General features: G+C 52.9%; 2 protein-coding genes across 3 annotated transcripts in view; both read right to left on the bottom strand.

Annotated features, from left to right (window-relative positions):
* PFDN1 (prefoldin subunit 1) overlaps positions 1-11,467 on the bottom strand; it is a 32,813-nt gene extending 21,346 nt beyond the window's left edge. The window contains exons 1-2 of one of the 2 annotated variants that reach the window (XM_050905369.1): positions 11,420-11,467; positions 11,072-11,238 (exon numbers count right to left, since the gene is read on the bottom strand). In XM_050905369.1, the coding sequence (XP_050761326.1) occupies positions 11,072-11,238; positions 11,420-11,452 (200 nt within the window). In that variant the 5' untranslated portion in view covers positions 11,453-11,467. The remainder of the gene's footprint in view (positions 1-11,071; positions 11,239-11,419) is intronic. The other variant, XM_050905370.1, reaches the window with a different exon arrangement.
* Positions 11,468-15,787: 4,320 nt separating this feature from the next.
* On the bottom strand, positions 15,788-23,070 carry HBEGF (heparin binding EGF like growth factor). The gene is made up of 6 exons (XM_050905382.1): positions 22,999-23,070; positions 22,373-22,555; positions 19,661-19,838; positions 17,478-17,633; positions 17,273-17,365; positions 15,788-16,134 (listed from the first exon to the last, which is right to left on the bottom strand). Exons 1-5 carry the CDS (start codon positions 23,039-23,041, stop codon positions 17,293-17,295), a joined length of 633 nt encoding a protein of 210 aa, XP_050761339.1. The 5' UTR covers positions 23,042-23,070; the 3' UTR covers positions 15,788-16,134; positions 17,273-17,292.
* Between the last annotated feature and the right edge of the window lie 520 nt (positions 23,071-23,590).

The following is a 23,590-nucleotide window of genomic DNA, read 5'->3' as shown; positions in this document are numbered from 1 at the left end:
GTTCAGCACTGCAGTGGCAATTACAAAGCTTAGTAACAATCACCTCTTCACACAGGAACTTTTCCACTGTTGTTAAGTAACACCAGAAATATCTGGGTCAGTATGGACAAGTTCACCACATCTCAGTTGGCCACCCATTTCAAAGGGAATGGCTAGTAAAAACAGAGCAGTATTTGCCCTATTCCGGACACTTAGCAATTTTTCCAATGTCCATAGATAAGGGTAAAAACTGAAAACAAAACAAAGAAAATTAGAAAAGAAAGCTACAGAGGAGTGGGATCCTCGAGGACAGCAATGTTCAGCCAAGCCTGGGCTGCCAACAAGAGCAGCTCTATAATAGAGTGAAGTGTTTGCGAATCGGCTGTACCTACGTGCTCCGGTCTCCCGGTGACTGCTGGTTCTCAAGTGCAATATGAGGAACAAAAATAGAGCACAAGGGAACTGAAAGAGAAACCTCACTCTAAATATTCCCACTTGTTTCTATTTTCCTCCCTCTGCTATCTCCACATTGGGATTTTTGTTTCCCTAAGGCTGAGAAAGTGGTTTATATACTCTCTCTGAGACTCATTGCTTGTTTCCTTCTGAAGGGATCTCTTGCCCCTTCCCAATTATAAATTTCTAGATACGGTGCCCATTTGTTCAGTGTTTATACAGCACTCCCTTATGGCCTGGTCAAAATGGTCTTCAGGCTCTAGTGAGGCTGGTCAGCAATGCTGTCAACTTCACCATCTGTCTGCTCCTTTGTGTCACACGTACACACCCACAAAGTGATGTTCATACAGTGTAAGTAATTCCATAACTCAGTCTGTTTGCACCAAAATGTACTGTTTACTTGACTTTAAGACATAATATTAGATACTGAAAGATTCATCTCTTAATGAGGTTATGGAGATGTTTGTTCACCACACGCCACTCTTCATTATGACATGCAAGTCACTGAAGTTATTAAAGGTGGAGTACCAGTGATGCTCATAGTTAAGGTTTTCCATTAAGAACCCCTATTTTCAATTACTTGCAACCGCAACCAACTTCAACTTTTACGTCTGAAGCTTTTGGTGGCAGGCATCTGTCCCAGACATGAGCACTCTCTCCTCTTCCCGTTCTGGTTAGGGAACATGGTTCAGGTGTTTCTCCTGCACAGCTTACCAGTGCAAGAGGCTGTGTGTATTAAAGTATTAAAACCAGGAGAGAAGGAGCCACACAGCAGGCCACAGGGCTCCATCCTGCCAGTCTGCAAAGCAACTCTTCCCGCTTGGGTCCACGTAGATCACTGCAAGAACCTGCACAGGGTACCAGGGGAAGCCTTAGCTTTTCCCCTGCCCGATACTGATATACATCCCTCTGCCTAATTTCAGAGAAACAATTTTACAGGTAGGAATACTCCAGTGCTATTTTGCCAGAATAATGATGAATGACAGATCTACAAGTTCATTCAGCCTGGCTCCCAGCTCACACAAAGGGTCATTATAACTTCAGCTTTACGGTTCCCACTGCATTTGGGAAACTCTCTACAAAAACTTAAGATACTGCAAAGAAAACTAACAACTCTGTACAAAGCCATAACATTACTTTAACATGTTTATTGTATTTGTAAAAAAACTAACATGTTGTGCTATAACACAGCACAGTCATTTACATGGAATGTCCTGCTCCTTGAAACCAAGCGTTTTCATTAGACTACTCCATGAGAAAAGTTGGGCTAAGTCCAGTCATGCCCTGATCTATTTAAAGACGCTTTTTAATTCTGAACTTGCACTGCTGTTCAAGCTTTGAGCATACTCAGCAGGGGATTACTGCATTTTAAGTACTGTTCAAAGCCAATGGAAGAGAGGCTTCCAACGAGCTGATCCCAAGCAATCTAGCTTGATTGAACAGGATCCAGCTGTGCACAATTGCAAGCACCCAGTAGTCCCTTTCCACTCTCCTAGGGTCTGCTTATGCTTCTGTAAATGATTCCCTATACAGTTCATAACAGGCACTGCTTATACCCCAGCAAATTCCAGTTTTAGTCATCCTAGATGAATTACCCAGTTCCAAACAAGACAAGGAAGCAATATTAAAAAAAAAGGAAAATCATGACTAATTATAGTTTGTGCTGCCACCCTTCATGTCTAAGGGTTTCACATTTTTCAGTCTGATGTTGAATTTCCCATTCAACAGATCATATGCCTTAACTTGAGCTTGTTCAGAAACAGATGGAGTTGGAACAGATGAGTTGAACCTTCTCCTATGTTTGCTTTTATTTTAGTGGTCAGTCATCTCATTGGGTCACTCTCAATATAGCTAAACCTAACTATTTCCCCCTCCCCCCCGCCAAAGCAGCACATACCTTAAAGCAAAACAAATCCTGCAGCTTATATTGGGAGGATTATATATGAACACATTCCAGGAGCAGCAGTTTATAGTTCACGTGTCATTTTACTACTGCACTCAGAGAGGTGGATATGCACCAGGAGCTGTTTGGGAAGGAGACATGGGTTGAAGCATGCTGGCAGCATCTCGGGTGGGCAGCAGAACTCAGCCTGACAGCACTGGAGCATGGCACAGAGACCAGGATTAGGGGCACTGGAAGCAGTCCAAACAGAGTCTTATGTAGGCCACAACAAGGGTAACTTTTACTCAGATGAACATTTGTAAGCCATAAACCTATTTACTTTAAGGAGCTAAAGGAAGAGAACAAAAAGTGCCACACTGTTTGCTTCCTCAAACCTCTCCATAGACTGGCCCAACATGTCCATCCCACCCTGCTGAGGGGCAATGGGGTTTGTTCTGCACTTCAGGCCATGTTTACATTGAGTTTTTACTTTTTTTTTGCGGATCTGTCAATAGCTACTGCATATTACGTTACCTCAAGCCAAGATAGTAACACAGCTTGCAAACAGCAGTTTCTGCATTGCCAGACACTTAACTAGATGGTAGATTTATACCATTGTTCATGCTTAGTTCTTTAAAAAAAGAAAGCAGGAATATACCTCTAAGTGTGTATTAAATATAGCACAACCCAAAATAATAAAATAGTACTGTGGTCTGCTTTTAGAGAATATCACCAATTCTTTTTGAAGGCTCAATTGACATAAATGGAATTTCAAAAAAAAAAAAAAAAGCAAATGCCTCCTCTCTATCATAAAGGAATTAATAACATTTGAGATTCAAACCATGTGGGGAAAACAGCGCAAACATGACTGCAGTTCATGGAGTTGAAATCTCCATAAGTAGTTTTTCCTCACTATATCCCTGGTTTAGTGGTTTTATCTTCTAATTTTGCTTTAATGTAATTTTTTGCTATGTAGCAATGATGACCTGTAGCTTGTTTAAGCCATGGAAACTCAAATGACTACACATGCCTACTAGCAGATGCACTTCAAATAGATTTTTTGCAGTCTAGGCTGTACCATATTTGAAAGTTGCAAGCAGCAGAAAACAGAAACAATTTTTCCGATAATGGGAAGTCAAGATCCATTTCTAAAGTCTCCTGTATTTTTAAGAATTTCCCACAAATTCCTAAGGAATAACATTTTAAACCCCCCCCCAAAAACACAGCATCAAATGAACACACATCTAGGAAAACACAAACAAGCAAACGTTGGTGTGAATACCCTGGTCAACCAATCCTAAAGAAATCTCTATTGAAAAAAGGTTTTCTTCTACTGGTAAATCTTCTGTGATCAGAAAGGCGAACTTTGCAGTAGCAAAGGAAGTGACATGGAGATACTGTTATACTCTGACAGGCAAACTTACATTTACCCTTCTCAGCAGCAGCCCTTCACCAAGAACTTACAGGAAAACTAGCAAAATCAGAATACATCTCTATTGAAGAGCAAATCCATCTACAGTTGCACGAAGAAAAACAAAAAATGTTTTGTGCCTTTCCCAGGAAGAAACCTTTGAAATGCTAAGTGAGGAGGAAGACCCAACTATCAGGCTTGTGGCTGTTAAATAGCACAACTTTGGCTTCTGCACATCGCAAATCCTGCCACAACAAAGCATCAAAGAAAGCAATATAGCAAACATCACAGAAGTGGATGTAAAGAAAACCGAGTCAAAAGAATTCAACCATAACACTAATACAGAGTTATTTCTGGATCCTAGAGTTAAATTAGCTAGCACTAAAACAATCACACTGTTGTTTCCTAATCAGTAAGAACAAACTTTTTAGAATCAGCATTTGTGGACCGAAAAGGCTGGATGTTGTTTCGGAAAATCGTTCCTTCTCAGAAAGCCTGATTATTTTTTGAAACTGGCTGAAACACTCTGTTAATTCAGCAAATAGTTTTGGAGAAAACAGAAACAAAAATTCAAGACAGCAGTTGTAGCATTCCTGAGTTCAGCACTTTGGTTCTTGTATCTCTGTATTAAACTTGTGTAAAATAGCGATCTCATCCCACAGGATTGGTTTCCTCATGTTTTACTTTGGTGTTTGAATGTAGGGGTCATGAATTAAACCCTCCTTCTTTCAGGCTTTGAACAGGCAGCTAGGTTAGAGGATGCTCAGACCTAGACTTCTCGTTTGCATTAAGGCTGTTCCACGTAAAATTTATATATTACATTGACATACACATATCAGACCAGAGACTGGCTCTGGGCGTTTCCACCCGACAGCTGTGGGCCGCAAGCGCTGGGTACCTTGTCATACTGCTGGCTAGATATCCATTGACACCACACCGGGAAGGGCATCCCCAAGCAAGACAGGGAAACGACAGGCACTCTCCCAGTACTTCTTTGGTCCAGTGATTTGGCCATTCTCCTCTGCTGCAGCCAAGGCAAATTTCAATCTCCATGCTAAACCAGAGAAACAGCCCTATATTCTGAAAGAAGTGCTCAGGCACTCAGTATTTCCCCAGGGACTCTAACCCTTGATTCAAACATTTCCTTTAGGAAATGGGGGAAGAGACTCAAATTATGGTACATTAAATCCACCAAATATTAAAATAAATGGAAGTTCCTTGCTGTTTCAGAATATCACGGTGACATTTTAAGTGCTTGGAGAACTTCAGAAATAAGACAGTAATGTTCCATAATTTTTTTGCAAAGTCATTTGGCACAGCAAGCCACAAAAGCAGGAGCAGTTCAAGCTCCCCAAAACATTTAATACTTGTCTAGCATGTATCCAAAGAGCCCACTGAAGCAACAGATGGGTTGCATGTGCAAAAGACCCCAGATTTCCTCTTTCTCGAGGTAGGGACAAAATGAAGATGCCTTACTACAGCCCTTGCTCCCCACAACAGTCTGACCTCCAAACTGCTGCCCTGCAAGCGCAAGACTTCTTGAAGGCTCCGGCATTTATATGACAGCACATTGCCTCTGGATCACAGCAGGTCAAACTGTCTCTTCTAGCAACAACGGCAGTCTGCATGAGTAGTTTGTCTCTGTTCTGACTCTTATCTTCTCAGTTTAGATTTCATCTCCTTTACATTTACTCAGGTAGCTCCTTTCTCTGTGTTGTCCAGATAGCAGGCAGGGAAAAAGTTAGGGATAAAGGAAAGACAAATGGAACAGATTTGTTTGAATGTCATACTCCTAGTCCCAACAGGAAAATGTTCCTAAAGAGTTAAATGTCTCCAGGCATGGGAGACAAGCATCAGGTAAAAGCTGTATCGCTAATCTTCTATCACAATGCGTATGGCGTAGGTGGTGGGACTATAACTAACAGGTTTATTTCAAGTAGGGCTAAGTAAAACACCTATTTTTTAAATTAGCTATTATTTTTATTGTAAGACCCTTTTTTCTGCTGCTTATAGATTTGACAAACTGACTTATCAGATGCATCCATCCTACACCAGTTCTCTGTCTAAAGCTGATTTTTTAAAAGAAATGCAGCTGTTTCCTAGAACTGGGCAGATATACATCTTGCATGCAAGCCATGGAAATCTTTTCTTCTCTGAAGTTTCAGTACTGCATGGAGAAATTATGTAGAGCAGCAGGGCAGGAGAGCTATAACTGGACCGAGATATCCAGGAGATTACAAATGAGCAGCCCAGGGCAGCAGGAATAAGATCAAGAACTAAGCGGGGGAAGGCTGGGGGGAAGCGTGTTTGAGAAATCAGAAGATGTCAAGTTGGAAAAAGAGCCTGTGGCCAAGAGAACAAGCTCCCTTTCTGATCTGGAACAGAATCCAGGAGTCCATACTCCCAGTATCCCGCTATTGTCAGCAGTTAACCACGAAGCCCACTGACCAGCTGTGCTCCTCACACTCCTGATCAGCCAGGAAGAGGATGACAGCCAACTGCTGCCCCTTACTTCACTGCTCAAGTCAACGGCACCTGTACAGACTACTACTGCATGACCCCTGTGTGCATCGTTTTGATTTTTGCCTTCTGTGACAGCTCTCTAAAAAGACCTTGCAAACTTTTACAGGCCCACTCACACATAACACTGTGAAGAACAGTGTTCAGGCTGCAACAAAAGTGAGTAGTTCAAAATCGAGAAAAACCTGAAATAAAAACCAACTGGGTGATGGAAAACCTTATGGTTTATGCACACGTGTCATGCCACGTAGCCTTTGATTCCTCACACACCATCTCCCAACACCCCTGCCTTGTTCAACATACAGCATAAACAGTGGTCAAGTAGGAAGCAGTTGGACATAAACTTTGTTTTCATCGCAGTTCAGTGCCTGATTGTACTTACTAGACACACCAGACTTATTGTGGAAAATAAAATCTTCCCTTTTTCATTAGCTAGATAGAGGAGCTTCAAGTTTATAAACTACATATTGACCAGAGGCTGATAGCAACATGCTTGTCCCTGGGATTCATTTAAGTATTGCAGCACCTGTCAGCTTCTCAGCAGCTGGGCTTCAGCCCTGAACTCTGCACAAAGCCTTACCCAAGGAGATGGGCGATAGAGAAGCCACTCAGATTTCACAGACTATAGTTAGTAACTGAACCATAAAGATTAAACCTTGCGTGTCCTTCAGTTCTTTGTGAGTTTTTTGAAATGTGAGCGGGAAGCACAGTACAGCAATCACATTCTGCAGTGATCTGTGCTGGTAGAATGGAACACCAATCTCATACGCACACAAAAAGTAAAAATGCAGCTACAGCAGCTGTATCGAGCGATGTGTGGTAGTGATTGCTGTCTTCAGGGGTTCAGGAAAGAGCTTACAATGATTTATGATGTCTCATTTTCAAATAAAACCAAGAATCACAGTAAAAGCAGGAATGCATTTAAATCCCAGGAACGATCAAGAACATTTAATCCTCTCTCAGGTTTCACTTGTGTACGATTCAGCCACCAAAAATCTGAACCACTCTTAAAAAAAAAAAGTCAAAATCACATTATTCCAGCTGTCCCCATAAAATACTACACTCGCACAAAGTCATTTTATAGGGACAGCTGTAATAATATACCATACCTGCAGAAAACCTTGAACATAAAGTTGTGCGACTGTATTTGCCTGTTTTTTAGTTTCTTATATTTTATTTTTGTAAGGGTTCTCCCACTTGTTGTAGAAGTAAACTGATGATAAAGCAATATCAAACCAAAACTGACTATCTATTTTGGCACGGCATGAAAAACTACAGTGCTTTCATTGCTGTGCCTAGCACAAGTGCCGGACATTTTTCTCCTGTAAATAAGGATCTTGTCCAGGTTATGGGTTAAAAGAATGTAAAGGGAAAGGTCTGAAATATTCAGACAGAATTCTGAAGCTTAAACTTTCAGCATAGTTCTCAAAGCAATATGATGATATCAGTTCACAAATAGCTTAAGCAGAAGTCCAGCATAGTGGTAGTTGTCTCAGGCTACGTAACAGGCCTTTCAAAGGAGTATGAAGTAACAGAATTGAAATGTATTTGGCAAGAAGCCACCACTCAGATGATATCCCAGCCTCATGGCTATGTACAGTACACAGCAATTCATCATCTCATACTATGTGGCACTGACATTTCTTGTGTCAAACCAAAAATAGCTATAGCAAAAGTAAATTGAGCCCCACATGTGGAGGCCAGTAAGGCCTCTGCATGTTATACACACTACAACATTTAAAAAAAAAAAAAAAAAAAAAAAAAGAGAGAGAGACCAAGTTGAGGAATGACAAATGGACTTTCATATTTGCCAGCGGTGCAGGGAAAGCCTCTTGGAAAGGAAGGAGGCTCAAGATAGGGGTTCAGAGAACAAAACCGCACAACTGCTTTCCAAGTAGTGCAGAAATGAGTACCGAACTAGGCAGACTTCCTCCCAGGATGCAGCACATCACCACAGTTCCTCAAGCCTTCAAATTCCACGAAGACCTGGAGTATCTTATCCTACAGAAGTGTACACACTAGCCCCCTGCACACACTCCAAACCACCAAAGCTGGAGAAAAAAAAACAGAGAAACTCTATCAGAAGCCAGATTCTAAGTAGCAGCTTAAATGGGTTAAAGAAAAAAAAAAAAAAAGGAGTACAAAAAAAAAAAAAAAGAAGTTGTTGAGCACAGGAATAGAAGCACAAAACTTATTTCAAAGAAATAAGTTCAAGCAAGCTGTCAGAAGAGCACCGATAATCAAAGTTAACACTGATGCAGACATCCGCTCTTTCTGGATAACTGAAACCCACTAGAGCTCTAACATTGCATGCTGGACTATGCAAAAGAAATTGAGACACCATAAATATCCCTTTGGTGGCTGAACTCCCACATCTGTGCAAGCCAGTGAAGCCAACAAATTAAAAAATCTGCAATTCCACTTCACAGAACATGGCTTATACGTCCAGAAGAACCATAATGACCACCTCCTTTGGTCTCCAGTGGAACACAAGATGCCAGACTGCCCTTGGATTTTAACTCCTGTTCGAGGGCTGCTTTAGCCTGCTTTGCTAAAAGCCCAGATTTCAGCAATAAATTCTCTACTAGGGGCTGCAGTGGGCTCCAGAAAGAGCCTTGTGTCCTTGGTGTGTGTTCTCCACACTAGGGAGTGACACAGATCGTACCAGAGCATTACTGCCAATTGGCAAGGCAGCCTTCAGCCCCACAGCCAGAACAGGCAGAGCTCACAGAAATACCTTGTCAAGCTAAGGCAGGAGGGGAAAAAAAAAAAAAAACACAATTAAAAAAAATGAGCGAATGAGTAGTATTCAGAAGAAGAGCACTCTCTTAATCTATATTTGCATAGCGACTAGTACAACAAAGCCCATGAAAAGTTCAGCTTTTAAATACTATCATAATGCAAATATTTTTCTGATGGCGCCTCTGCCATCCCTGAGGAGCGAGAGCTGCCTGCCATGCCTAAGCCACCCTGTCTGGTCACAGAAAGGTAAGCAAAAGAAGACTCCCCAGAAGACTGCCACTCTCGCAGCTGCTGCACACAGAGAAAGTGTAAATGGTTGAGACACACAGAAGGTAAGCGTCTCTTACTCCTAAGTGGGAGGCAGGAGCAGAAAGCAGGACAATGCATTTCAGCCAGTGCCAAAACACCATCCGCTACCCACATCTGATTCACAAGGAGGATTACTTTATGATAAGGACCAATACACTCACATTTTTAAGGTATCTTGAGGGAACTCTCCATATAGGAGAAGTGTTCTGTACTTTTGGATTTCAAAAAAAGCTTTAAAAAAATTCTTGACTCCAGAATTACCTTCTACTCTTTGTCTGTCTGCTCTGTGACAAAACCAAACAGAAAAAACCCTTACGAGTTGTCTCATGACTACTCCAAACACAAGTGTTTGCTACGCCTACAGCCTGCCCGGGTCAAATCAGTCGCCCCTCGCAAGGGACCAAAATCTGTCTCCTTTTAAGGTACCAGTCACTAGCATCCCCACACAAACCCAACATTTAATTCACCTACATAGAAAAGTGTATTTACTGGGAGCCAAGAATGGGACTCTGTCACACTGAACACCTCCATTAGCCTGGGTACAACTTCATCTGAAAACTCGCAGCAAAGGGCAAACTACACATCATTCCTGGCTTCCCAGTCCTGCCACCTCCCTACAACTCGATCTGGCAATTGCGTGGTCTGACGGATCAGGGCACTTGTAGTCTGACCTGGCTCACTGCTCAGCCCTGTGATCATCCACTTCGACACGAAGAAGGTGGGGTAAACACAGGGTGGGGAAGAGATCGATACAATCACACCTTTTGGCAGCAGTCAGAGCGGATTCAGTGTTTTGCAAAACCACATCCCGAGCTGAGCAGAGTCATCACTGTTACCCAACTCACAAGAGACAAATCACAGTACTCTCAAATCAGAAACACAGAAATCTAGCGTGATATTTATCAAGTAAGCACGTGTTTCAGATTTGAAATCACTTTGTATGGTCTTCTATCAGAAGCTGCTGAAGTCAAACAAAAGTGCATCATGGAAATTGCAAAACACATTACTTCTGGTTCAAGGTGTTTCTTCTGACAGCCATCCAACACATGGAAACACATTTTTATGACTGCACTGGGACTACCCATATGAGCATTATGCTCACTTCCAAGGATTTAAAAAATACAGGCAACACCCGTTAGATCCATTCCCTGACATGATACTGCAAAGGGCATTTCCGTAAAACATTTGTGCAAGCAAAGCCCTGAGCATATGAACTACGCACAGGGGTTTTTCAAGGAGTCTGATGCAAACTACATTGGAAAGGACTGAAGCTGGACAGATTTGTGAGAGCCTTCTCACAAATGCTGTTTGTCGTTAGAATGCTGCTCTGCTAGTCTAGATTACAAACTTCCCAGCGATGCCAGACAAGACCATCATGGCCAGGAGCAGAGCCAGCAAGCAAAACCACACAAAACCAATGACATTTATAACATTCCTTCTTCAAGGCAGCCGGTAGCTAACCCCAAGAGATAAAACCCAGTAAGTTTCACTGCATTACCAGGCAGATTGTTGGAATTAAAAATGAAAGACAATGAGAAAAATGAAACAAATGAACATGTTGAGAGAAAGCTGGCATGTTCTTCGTAAAGGGAAGAGCCTCCTGCCCAGGGCAGCAGCCTAGAGGCCTCTTACACACGAAGGCGGGGGGGGTCTCCCTGTGCACAGGGCTGCAATCACTACCCCACTACCTACAGAAGCCAGGTACGCCCAAGCAGGGAGCCAGCCAGCTGCTCTCGGCACAGCAAGGAAACTCCACAGGCCGAGCAGGTACTCACATCCTCCCCACACCCTCGTACATGCGGGTCTCGTCCACCAGCATCATGACCTCCGTGTCGGTGAGGTGGGCGTGCTTCTTCGTCTTGCTCAGCTGCTCGATCTGGATGTCGGCCAGCTTCACCTTCTGCTGCGTGTCTATCACCTTGGCCTGCAGCTCGGTGAAGGCCTGGGGGGGAGAGCAGCGGAGATGAGGGGCGGCCCTAACAGGCCGCGGCCCGCCGGCCCCGCGCTGCTGAGGCCAGGCGGCGGGGGCCGAACCGGCCCCGGGCTGCAGGGGAGGAAGGGACCCGGCAGGCGCCGCCCGGGACGCGGTGAGGACAAGCTGCCCGCCACAGAGGGGCTTCTACCTTCTTCAGCTCCAGGTCCACGGGCGCCGCCATCTTGTCTCCGCACGGCGCCTGCGCGGTGGGGGAGTGCCGGCACCGCGTCCTGCTGCGCATGCGCAGGCGGCGAGGGCGGGAGCGCGGTGGCCCCTCGGAGGGGCGGGAAGCGCCGTGGGCTGCGGGGCCCCTCACGGGGGCGAGGACACCCGGTCGGGATGTGGGGGACGAGGCCTCCCCGTCGGGCCGGTCCCGCGTGGGTGTCCCTGGGCCGGCCACCTCAGCGGGAGGTGGGGGGCGAGACGTGGCCCCTGTGAAGGGGCCGCGCCGAGGGCAAAGCCGGCGGGGAGCCCAGCGGGCCTGGCCGTGCCCTGTGGGCCCGGGTGCGGCTTAGTCCCCTGGGCAGCCCTGAGGTGCCCCCGGAGCCCGGCGGTACCCAGCTGTGGGGGGACGCGCTCGCCCCGCTCTGCTGCCCGCTCCTCCCGACGGCTGCCGCAGCCTGGCCGCCCCTGCCCGAGCCGGCAGAGCTCTGCCAGGGCTTGGGAGCCCGGCAGCCACCCCTGCCACCTCCCTGCCACTCACCAGCACCGATACGGGGGCCCCGGCCGGCCCCAGGAGAGGGTCCCAGAGTCCCCAGAGGGGGAGCACCAGGGACAGACCAAAAAGCAGTAAAGGGTGCTAAAAACAGAGCCAGAGCCGTGCTTCGTTAGTAACACCCGGCAGCCAAACGCAGCCTCATCCACCAGACCCATGGAGATGCTGGGGCTGAGCGTGCCAGACATCTTGAATCCAGTGAAACAGCCAGGGGAGGCTGAAATCGCGGCGTGCTCACCGGGTACCGAGCCAGGCGGTGAGAGGCCTGGGGGGCCGGTGGGCTCCCCGTGGAGGGGGTGGCAGTGCTGCGTCTCCTGCAGCGACAGCTTTCGGCTGCCTGCTGCCCCCAGCACCCTGCGGCCTGCCTCTGCCGGCGAATGAATCACCTTCCCTCCCTCCAGCTCCGGAGCTTTCCTTGGAGCTTGCCCAGATGGGCTCGGGTAGGGGGTGAGATCATGATGAGGCCATCGGATGCCTTTTGGGCGAAGGCAGCAAGAGCTGAGGTGGCCAGCGTTCTGCCCTGCAGCCGGAGGCAGGCGGGGGGAACCTGCTGCAACACCCCTATTAAAAAGCAGAGTGCAGGATCCGACCTTCAGGGACCCTCAGCTCTTGTTGCCACCTGCGCCCAGAGCACACCTGCCCTTTTCAGTGCCTTCCCCAGCTCTTCCCAGCCGCTGCAGCTGCCCACCCGCCGGCCCCCCGGCATTGCTACTCACCCAGTGCAGAGCTGGAGCTGGGGGACAGTCCCCGCTGCCTGCCTGCAGCCCCTGCCTGCGAGGGCAGCTGCGCACTGGTGTGAGGCCTTCCGCTGTGCCCCCACCTCTGCAGGCACCTTAGGGCGATTTGTGTTGCCTACTCTGCAGCGGCAACAAACCCATGGGAGATGCCTCACTGTGGCAAAGCCCGTCCCAGGCTCGGGGCTTGGCGGCTGGGTGAGGAGCTGCGCAAAGCCAACAACCCCACTCAGGAGGAAAATCGGCTGAATGGAGCTGTGCGCAGGGCTGCCGCCGCCTGCTTCCAAAGGGAGGCAGCGGGGGTGGTTCAGCCACTTTTGGGGTGTCTCTTTGGCTGCCTGGTCCCTGCGCCGGTGCACTGCTGCCCCCACCATCCAAACCCTGCCGCACCATGATGGCCAAAGGCACTGAAGCACGGCTGCCAAGGTGCTGGGGCGGGGACAATTGGTTATTAAATTGACTGATGTAATATATTGCAATTTTTTATTAAGTCCACATCTGGGATTTTGGAGGTCTCCTAGCTTTGACCCTCTCTCCAGAGAAGAGACTGACAAGAAGCCGCAGGGCCCTCCTCCAGGCGCGTGGTCTCTGTCGGCAGCCGGATCGAGTGAGCCCAGGCAGGGGGCTGGGGGACACACCGGGTGATGGCGTTTAGTGGCTGGGCGCACGTTTTGTCACCCGTAGACAAGCCAGGCACAGGCGTCAAAGGGATCTGAAGGGTGATGCCAGAGGTCACAGTATGGAGTCAGTGTCAGAGGCAGCAAGTCGGCTTGGCACCGTGGCAGTCAGGAAATGCTGCAGCTGGTGTTTGTGCTCCTGGGTCCATGCCCGGAGGGTGGTGAAAGGCCAGGCTGCTGAGCTGGGGCTGCTGGAGGCCACCGCCTGCCTTCACCAGGACCCCCGCCGGTGCTCAGCTTGGCCCGCTGCCGTGGCGGCCCACTCCTGTCCAGGGGGGACGGCGGGGTGGTGGAGACTGCTTTCCTGGCACCCCATTCCTGCAGGCACAGTTAGGCGAGCAGCCCGGCCTCCCTCTGCGGTGCGTGGGCATCCTGGGCAGGGCAGAGCCCCGCGTGCCCCAGCTGGGCTCTGAGGCACCTCCTGTTCCGTGGCCACAAGCGCAGCCGGAGCGGGGAGCTGCCCCACGGGCTTCGTCCCTGCCTTAGCCGGGAAGAGAGCATCCGTAGGATTGTCAGCCTTTCCCAGCCCAGTGGGACAGAGGGAGCCAGCCCATGGATCCAGCCAGCTTCCCACTCCCTACATCTCCAAAATATGTTTCCCATCTCTTGGCCTGTTAAATTACCACCTGTGGGCAGCCCAGCCTGCACTGCCAGCCTGCAGAGGCGCAAAGCGGACCAGAACACGTCCTTGCAGGCAAGGAGGAGGGCAAAGGGCGGCTGGGCCCCGGGCAGAAGTTCCAGTTGTCTGCAGAAAAGCCTTCCAGCAGAGCTATTCCCAGCGCCCGCCAGGGTGGCGTGGAGCCCTGGGCATGCAGAGCTGCCTACTATGAAAGGCAGAAAGGCGGCAGGGCTGGAGCAAGGAGCAGCTCTGGGAAGGTAAGCAGCAGCAGCACAGCAAGGCAGGGATGCAGCCAGGCGACCCGGAGCAGAACAGCCTCCTGCACAGCAGCTGGAGGCATTATTTGCTTAATAGACATTGAAAAAGGCCAAAGTTTGGAGTCTGGATTAAACTGGCACTCCCACAGCATTAAGGTTCAGGTTTGCACAAAGCAGAGCCGGTAACTTGTTTCCCTGGCCCTGGGACTCAGGCCACTGCAGCGGCTGGGGCTTTTACTCTCCAGGTGACAACACATGAGGGTGCCCGTTGTCACCCACACACCTCCCATCTGCCCTAGCCATGTACTTTTGCCCTTCTATCTCGGGAAGCACTGGAAAGCCAAAGTATTGCTGTGTTCCCCCTTCCCACGCCCCAGATTTCGCTACCACAAAACTTATCGGCTGCGCAAGAGGGATGAACCTTCGCACTCACTTCCTAAGCAACCCCTCCCCCAGTGAGCATAAAGCTTATTTCATACTTTACCAGAGCTAAATTTTGGCTAAATTAGGCCAAAAAGCTCTGCAGACTACTCACTGCCCAGCTTTAGTGCACATTGTAGGAGCAGGAGTGGAAAGCAGTAGCTTAGCACTCTCCTTTGAAAACTGAAGTTTGACATCTGCCGAAGGGAAAGGGGCTGGAGGAAAGCAGGTTTCCTGCAGGCTGGAAGCCCTTTCTCTCTGCTTCAAGGCCCTCTGCTAGAGCCAGCGTCTCACCCTGATCTCAGGTCCCCCTGGGGAAGATCAGGGAAGAGGAAAGAAGTGGTTTGGGGGTTATTTTTACTGCAAAGTCAGGAACCAGTCCTGAGCCACCACCTGAAATGATGCTCGCTGGAATGACCCCAGCCCCAGGAGCCTGCAGCCACCCCAGGAACTGCTGGGATCCCCTGCAAGGGAGGTGTGAGTCCACCTCTCAATTTTTTAGCCAAATGCTGGCTTAAAACCAGGAATCAGTCCCATTGGGATCGATCAGTGGCCAGAGTGGCTTCCCTCATACCAGAAGCAGCTTTGCTTGATGGGCAGACACCCAAACATCACACCCCTCCCAGGGCATCAGCTGGCAAAGACGCAAATCTCTGAAGAAACACAGATGGGGCTGGCCTGGCTGCAGGCTCCTGCAGGACGGATCCTGCCACCAGCCCCTTGCACCACGCTGCTCTGCTGCACCCCAAGGATGGCACAAGCCGATCCAGCAACCACTGCCGCGCACTCAGGATCTCTGCCACTGTTTGCAATACCCCATTAGGAAGGGCATGTTGCTACGCGCAGTCTTCAGAGGTCTGACTCCTTTCCACCTCCGTCATTAACAACCCAAGTGTTTGTAACAAAGTGTTATTTATTAGAATATTACATTGCACTTAAAAAATAAGGGAGGTCTGACCCTGTCATCTTGACCTACACGAAGGATGCAGGGCCAGACCTACAATAAATATAAATACTATGTACAGTTTATCTAAAATAAATATATAATTTAAAATGAAAAATATCTTGTTAAATAGGTGTTACCCTCCCACCCCTCCTGCGCCTAAGAAAGCCCCGAGCCTGGTCTTCTCGCCTTTCACAGTTTGTTCCTCAGCATGCACCGCAGTGGACGGAGAGCTGCTGGAGAGCCCCTCTGCCACCGGCTGGCCAGTCCCTCCTGCCTCCGCGCAGCCGCCCGGCCGGCGAGCACCGCTCTCAAACCCCCTCCGTCCCGGAGACGGCCACGAAGCTCCCTGCAGTGAGGCCGCTGCCCGGCCAGCCCCGAAGCGGGTGCTGTCCTGCTGCTCCAGCGAGCGCCCGCCGCGCTGCGGGCTCCCAGGGACGGCGTTGGGTCTGCGGCTCTCGCCTCTTCCAGGAGGTAGAAGTGCGTTAGTGCCGACCCCTGCAAGACAGCAGCAGGAGAGCTCACAACACGGCCCTGGGCCGCTCTGCCCATGGAGCGGGTTCCTGTATGATGGGGCTGAGGTGCCCGTCCCACCCAGCCCGGCAGGAGAGCCCTCGCAGCCACTGAAGCCCCAGCAGCAGCAGCCACTCGCCGCCTTGTGGGGCTGGACCCGTCAGGATGGGAGCCAGGATGCCGGGGGAGCGGTGGCTAAGCATCCCACCCCATGTCCACCATGCTTCCCTTCCAGGGACCACAGCACTTTTCCCCCTGGACACATCCACCCCAATAATCCCCAGGGCAGAGGGGACAGTGTTGAAAACCTTGTGCTGAATCCCCTTCCCCAAAATTCAACTCCTATAAACAGCTGAAAATCCCACCCCCAACACTATTACCAACATTACAGAAATTCTTTGAAGGCATTACTTCATCCTCACAAAGAACAAAGATTTTTCTATTTTTAAAAAGAGAAGTAGCTGTAATACATATGGGCACATCTAACGTCAGGGCTTGGACCAGACCAGAGGAAGTCTGCAAGCTTTCCAGCACCCGGCCACGCGGCCACCCCTGGGGCAGAGCACACCCCACCACCCAGCCAGAGCAACGTCGCATGGGGCTGGCAGCAAGATCCCCCCGTGCCCAGCTGCAAGGCGTTACGTTGGTGCAAGTAATAAGCAGAGTGGGAGTGAAAAGGAAGGGGTGTTTTTTATATATATATATATATATATAAAAATAGAGGCAATATCTAAGGAGAGGAAGTGACTCAGAGGGTCAGAGAGGGAGCAGAACAAGTGGGAAAAAAAACCAGAAGCAGCTTCCCCACTGCCAAACGTCTCGAAAGCATGCAGCAACAGGGCACAGCAGGGACTTAAGGTTAGAAAGGAGGAGGTGGTGGTGGCCAAGGGTGTCAGGGGACAGGGGCTTGAGCAGGAAGGGGAGGAAAGAGGGCTGGAGCCCCACAGGACAACCCAGGCTCTTGGGCCAAATCCAGCAAGCTGCTTCTCCAGGCTCAAACTGCCTTCAGCTCCTGCCTGACTCCGGCACGGGATCCACGTAGTGGTCCCAGCCAGCATGAACAAGCAGAGCCCCCAGATGCCCACCAGCCCCACCGCTGCCCCGTGCCGGGCCAGGGGCTCACCTCGCCAGCACCCGGCATCCTCAGTGATTCACAGTGATGCCCAGCTTGATTTTCTCTTCGTTTTCTACATCGTAGACACCCCTCTTGTGACACCTGTGAGGCCAAGCAAAGAGATGCTCAGAGCATGGAGAAGTCCGGGCCACCCTCCCCTGCACGTGGTCTTTCTGGGGACACGGATCTGACAGCTCAGCCCCATCCTACTCACCTGAGCATCAGCAGGGCTGCAATGATGACGAGACACAGGGAGGACAGGACGACAGCAACAACGGCCAGTGCCGTGGTGTGGTCGTATGCGCTGGGGGGGTGCTCCACAGGCAGCGAGAGGCCGTGGCATCTCTCTCCATGATACCCTGGCTGGCATCTGGGCGAGAAGAAAAGTCTTAAATGTTGGTGGTGACCAAGCACAGAAGGTCACTGGGTCCCTCACACCCCCACAGAAAGGAGCTGCCTCTTTGCTCAGCCTTCGCCAGCACGCTCCCCGTTCCCCTTGGTCCCCCTCCCCTGAGCTGGGAAGTCTGGTGTCACCATCACCTCCCTGGTACTGGTAAATTAAGTTTCTCCTGCCCCAAGCACCAAGTGAAGACTCCTAGAAAGGTTGAGCTGCCCCCAGTAGAAGATACCGGGGTCTGTGCTCTTCCCAATCATGCCCAGGCAGAGCCAGGCTGCCCAGACCACCTCTGGAAGTGGGAGGTCCCATGCAAGGGAACAGAGAAGCAGCTGCACTGGAGCTCAGCTTTCCTCGGAGCAGGATGTCCCTGCACACCCTGCCAGCCAGAGAGGTGCCACCTCCCTGCAGACTCGGGAGGTTACTCACGTAACAGAAATAACGCTCCCCAGCAGAGCTGCGAGGCTGCCAACCCTCCCCGTGAGTCAAAATGCACTGATGTGACGAGATATATATATCTCTCTCTATATGCAGTGCCACTGACCCTCAAGCTTATCTCCAAGACGTGGTCTCAGCCCAGCCCTCCTGCCCAGCTGCCACGGCAGCGAGGCTGGGCAGAAGGCAGAGGTGCAGGACCCAGCCTGGCAGCATCCTCACCCCACCCCGCGCCCCAGGGACCAGCCCAAGGAAGCGACGATCCAGGAGACCCTGTGACACGGGCAGCCAGTCAGCCACCAAGAGCAGCCACCACTGAGTGACACCAGCCAACACGAGGCCTCATTATCAGAGGGGACTGGGGCAGTTGGCTGCTGTTCCTTAAAACCATGATGGCTCTGGGGAGATGTCACCCAGGGATGGGCCACGAGGCTGGAGAGCCCCAGCCGGCCCCCAGACGCCTCCTGCTTGCCCGTGTCCCAGGTCCTCTCCCAGCTCCAGTGATCTGGGAAGGGCAGGAGGCTGGGCAGGGGACGCCTGGCTGTCCCAGTCCCAGGCAGGGGGTGCTGCACCCTACATCGCGCTGGGCCACCAGCCCAAGCTGAGCCAGCAGAGATCTCCTCTTGCTGGCAGTCCCGAGCCCCCTGTGCAAGGGCCCAACTTCACGACAGCGAGAAACTAAGCGGTTCAAGGAGCTATGTGGAGCCTGATCCCTGCGGATTGCACGGCGTGAGATCTTGTGGGCACCATAAGCCAGGGAGCTATTATCTTCCCCAGGCTCCAAGCGCAGGGCTGGGTGGCTCAGAGGATTGATAGCAAAGAACAAAGCTTCTTATATATCTGCCAGCTCAACCCCTGCCCACGTCAGCAGGGATCAAATGTGCACCCCTGGGTATTTCGCACAGTAGCAGTGCTGGATCCAGGTGCCCCGGCAGCAGGCAAACACTTTCTCCTCCGCTTGCCTCGTCTAGTCCCTGCTCTCTACCTGCATCCCAGGGGGGTGGGAGAGGGGGGTTACACAGCCCTGTCCTTCATCAGGGCCAAAGGACAGCTTGGGCACGGATTTGGCAGACTGTCCCCAAAGGTGCTACCTCCAATCCGCCTCGCTGGTGTCACAGCAGAGATGCTCCTCCTGCCTGCACCAGTACATCCCGACAGCTGCGGCAGCCCCAAGCTCTCAGCCAAGGCTGGCAGCAGCAAGGGACAGGGGGACACAGGGTTACAGAGTCAGGATGGGGTCTCACAAACCAGACCTGCAGAAGACCCTGGCTGTGAGACCCCAGCTCCTGCTCACCGTCCTCCAAACCCCACTGCCGCAGATCTCTGCGCAGCAGCTCAGCCGGAGCTCACCACGCCGGCAGGGGATGCTGGGTCTAAGTCCACGACGGATTTTGGTGCAGGATGGACATTGCTCAAGAAGCACAAGGAAGAGGCCAAGTCAGAGCTGTCCCCGCACGGACGGGGAACATGCACTAAAAATATCTCCTCCGCTCTTCCTCTGCCCGGCCCGGAGAATTGAAGGAACCTGACTAAGGCTCCCCCGGCACAGGCACACACCAGCAACTCACATGCAGGAGGGAGCTCCCAGCTCTCGGATGTATTTGCATTCGCCGTGAATACAGAAATCCTTGTACTTCCGCAGGCACGGGTCTCTCTTCTTCCCCAGGCCTTTGCCTTTTCTTCTTTTATTCCCGTTCCCTTTTTTCTTGGGAGTAACCAGGCCTTGAGGCTTTGACAGGAAAGCAACTGGAAAACAATTTAGGAAGGAGAAAACAGCGGTCAGATCACCTCCGTGCGTCAGCCAAAGAGAAGGCAGAGCAGCAAACCCTGGGCTGCTGCAGCCAGCTCAGCCCTGGCACTCCTGCAGCCTTTTGTGCGGCGATCTGCCCCCGAGCACAGGGGGATTTTTCCACTTTTTTTTTTTTTCAGCTTCTCACAAATATCATGGCCTTTCCGATTCATAAGAACAATTCTCAAGGAAAGAAAGGAATCAGGGTGGGGGGTGGGGGGAAACAGAGCTTTATGCATCTCAAATGTTGCTATTATATGCACCAGTTTCCACTGAACACAGAAAATTGCTAATTGCCCCTTTATCTGGCTTTTATTTCCCTGATGAGTGCAGTCTTTTGTAAGACCCTATTCATGGCTCTGATGGACTCTCCTTCCTGTGGGTACAAGGATGCCTTGCGCACCCAGAGCAGGATTAAGAGAGCGAGCCTGGCTTAATTTTTGGTTTTGCAGAGCCAAAGAGATGGCAAGGGCAGCGTTCCCATGAATTACAAAGGTATGTTTTAATTGCAGTGCAGAGGCCGGTGGCTTTTGGTGCAAGGCCAGCTCTCTGCTGGGTTGGTGGGAACCAGAGTACTGAGCTCCTCGCCTGGACACGGACCGAAACCAGCAACGTTACTGGAATAGTTTTAAGACGTGCAGATGCCCAAAAAATCAGCCCCCAGCTTGATCTCGCAAGGTGCTGAGATGGTAGAGAGCACTCACTGCTGCGAGAGGGACTTTTCAGCTCCCCCCGAAACCATGGCGCTTAATAACTCCGGTGAGCCCGGGGAAATATGAACTAAGCCCTGCGCTGCTCAGGAAGGAGAGGGCGGCCTAGTCTAACCTGGCGAGTTGTAACCTGCCTAATTCCTTCTCAGCCACTTCCTGACGTAACCAGTGCCTCTCGTGCTGCGGCACACTTGTTGCACACCTAGCAAAGTTATGTCCCGATTTCGACATCCTTCACACTACGCCTGGAGAAAACTGATACTCCAGGAAACTCTGCGGCTTGGAGAAACCCCCAGATCCGGGTGAGGCCCGGGGCTCTGCCCCGGGCTGGCAGCAGAGGCAGGTTATCTTCCGGCCACAGCCAGCAGACACACAGTGCTGCTGACCCCCCCAAGCCACCTCCACTGTTACCACCCCTCCTCCCCAGGGCTCTGTCCCTTAGGATAGCCAGAGAAGATTTGGAAGATCTTGCTGGTAGGAAAACTAGTCCAGCCCAGGTGGGCAGGGGGATGCTGCCGCTCTCCCCCTACTCAGACACCCTGGGGGCTGCGGCACAGAGGAAGGTGCCTTCAATACAAAAGGCACCGTACCTTTTCTGACCGTAGCTCAGCTCAAGGCATCGAGAAAGTGCTCCGAGAGGCTGCAGCCTCAGTAACCAAATATCCCCCATCCCCTCAGCCTGTCCCGCAGGCGAGGGTCAGCCCATGCCTGCCAGATCGCTTGCTCTAGGACAGGGTCCCCTCCTCAGGGGGATGCACAGAGGAGCAGGCTGGAGCATCTCTCTCCCAGCAGTAGGGCTAACAGTTTTTCCCGGGGGCTGCATCCCCTTGGATGCAAGGGGGTCAGCCCGGTTTTGCCATTTTTTTTGTCACAGTCTGATGGCACAGCCAGAAAGCAAAGAAAAACTTGAAAAAAAAAAAGGGAGGATGAACTGTATGGGGCAGAGCGTGCTCCTCCTGGTGCCAGGTTACTGATCTCAGCTTGTCACATGTGCAAGGCACAGGTACAGGTACAGGTCACCCTTCCTCAGCCTGCGATGGGCCCCCCGTCCCACCCCCACGAGAGCCCCTGGGACACTCTCTGGTCCCGACTCGGGGGAGAGGAGCCAAGCATGAATGCCCAGCGAGCCTAACAGAGCGACAGTGTCCCCAACGCCCCCGTAGTGGGGACTGCCGGCTGACTAACCCTGCCTAGGTATGAGGAGCAGCCGTGTGTAGGCGGCGGGTGAGTCACAGCGATCCCCTCGCCGGCGGCCACCGCGGCCACCATCTGGAAGGCAGCACGGGCCCACCGCCCGGGGCTGCGCACCTGCGGGCAGGGGCTGCCGTGCCCCCCAGAAAGGCTCTGCCTTCCATCTGGCCAAGGAGTTGGGGGCCCGGGAACCCTTGGAACCCCCGTGCCAGGGACTTCGGGGACACAGCCGGCCCCTGGCACAAGGCGAGGAGCTGCCAAAGCCCAGTTGCTCCGTGCCAGTGCCCCACGGGCTGGCCCCGCTCCGGGCTGCTGCCACGGGCGCTCGGTACCCCGGGACTGGGGGCTCCCACGCCGCTCCCTCCGAAGCGGAGCCGGAGCTGCTGCCGGGGCACCCGCGGGGCTGAACCGAGCCCAGCCCGGCCCCTCCGCGCCCCCCCCCGGGTCCAACCGCCCCCAGCCCGCCCCGCCGGACCGCCCCCGCCCCGTCCCCGCGCCCCCCGTCCCGGGACCCGCCCCGACCCCCCCCATCCCCGCCCGGGACCCCCAGCCGCCCCAAGCGCCCCGGCGGCGGCTCCGCCCGCCCGTACCTCTCGGCAGCTCGCTGAGGTCGTCCCCCGAGGCCGCTCCGCCGCCCTCCTTCTCCGGGCTGCCGCCGAGCAGCGGGGCCGTGGCCGGGACCGGCGCCCCGCCGCCGCCGCCGCCGCCGCCCTTGTGCAGCACCTCGTTGTGCAGCTCGTCCCGGCCCAGCCCGCCCGCCGCCGCCGAGCACACTGCGGGGAGGGGGCACGGTCAAGGGCTGACCCTGCCCGGGACCCCCCACGCGTGCCCGGGACCGGAGCCGCGTTGCCCGTGACCGGGACCCCCCACGCGTGACCGGGACAGGGGCCGATTTTTCCGTCTGCCCCCACCCGTGCCCAGGACCACGGTCCGGTTGCCCGTGCCCAGGACCGCGTTGCCTGTGCCCAAGACCCTCCACCCGGGACCGGGACCGGGGCCGGGGCCGCGTTGCCCGTTGCCAGGACCCTCCACCCGGGACCGGGGCCGCGTTGCCAGGGACCGGGACCCTCCACGCAGGACCGGGGCCGCGTTGCCCAGGACGACCCCCCTCCCACGTGTCCGGGACCCCCCACGAGTGTCCGGCGCTGGGGAACGCGTTGTCCAGGACCAGGGACGCGTTGCCCGTGCCCGGGACCCTCCCCACGCGTGTCCGTACCTGCCGCCAGCAGCGCGTGGATCAGCACCACCCGCCCGTCCATGACCCACGGGCACTCGCGTCCCAGCTGCCGCCGAAGCCCCGCTCCGCTCCGCTCGGCCCCGCACCGGCAGCCGCTCTCCGGCAGCGCGGCCCCGCGGCGGGTAGAAGGCGGCGGGGCGGGGCAGGGCGGGGCGGAGCGGGGCGGGGCTGCCCGGCCGCCCCGCCCCCGGGAAGGGCTTCCCCGGGCGCCGCGGGGGGGTCCCGCCGGCCGGAGCCCGCCGGGGCGGGGGGGAGCCGGGGGCCGTGGGTGCGGGGGACCCCTCGCTCTGGGGCTGCCGGGGATGGGGGGGGGGGCGCTCATCAGCCCCCGCCGCACCGGTACCGGCCCCCTGTCCCCCAGCCTGGGGCACCCAGCGCTGTGGGCCTGGGCTGCGCGGTGGGGAGCGCAGGGGAGCTGACGATCCCTTTAGGGCTGCGCTGAAGCTGTGGAGGGGAGGAGATGGCTTAGGGAGAGCAGATTGGAAACTTTATGGACTGGTCTCAGGCAGGGGAAGAAGAGGGGGGATCACGGTGTGCACCGTGGCACGTGGCACGCTGCCGCAGGGCGTCC

Source organism: Gymnogyps californianus, chromosome 14 (assembly GCF_018139145.2).
Source record: "Gymnogyps californianus isolate 813 chromosome 14, ASM1813914v2, whole genome shotgun sequence".
Lineage (NCBI taxonomy): Eukaryota > Metazoa > Chordata > Aves > Accipitriformes > Cathartidae > Gymnogyps > Gymnogyps californianus.
The sequence above is the reverse complement of the archived record's forward strand: the minus strand, read 5'-3'. Positions and strand labels throughout refer to the sequence as shown.

Bases quoted from the DNA above. Each gene is read 5' to 3' on its own strand.
- HBEGF (XM_050905382.1), bottom strand. From the start codon at position 23,041: ATGGACGGGCGGGTGGTGCTGATCCACGCGCTGCTGGCGGCAG. The intron at 19,839-22,372 runs GTACGGGCGGGC...ATTGTTTTCCAG, and splicing joins CCTCAGCGAGCTGCCGAGAG to TTGCTTTCCTGTCAAAGCCT. The intron at 17,634-19,660 runs GTGAGTTGCTGG...CTTCTCGCCCAG, and splicing joins CTGGGAGCTCCCTCCTGCAT to ATGCCAGCCAGGGTATCATG.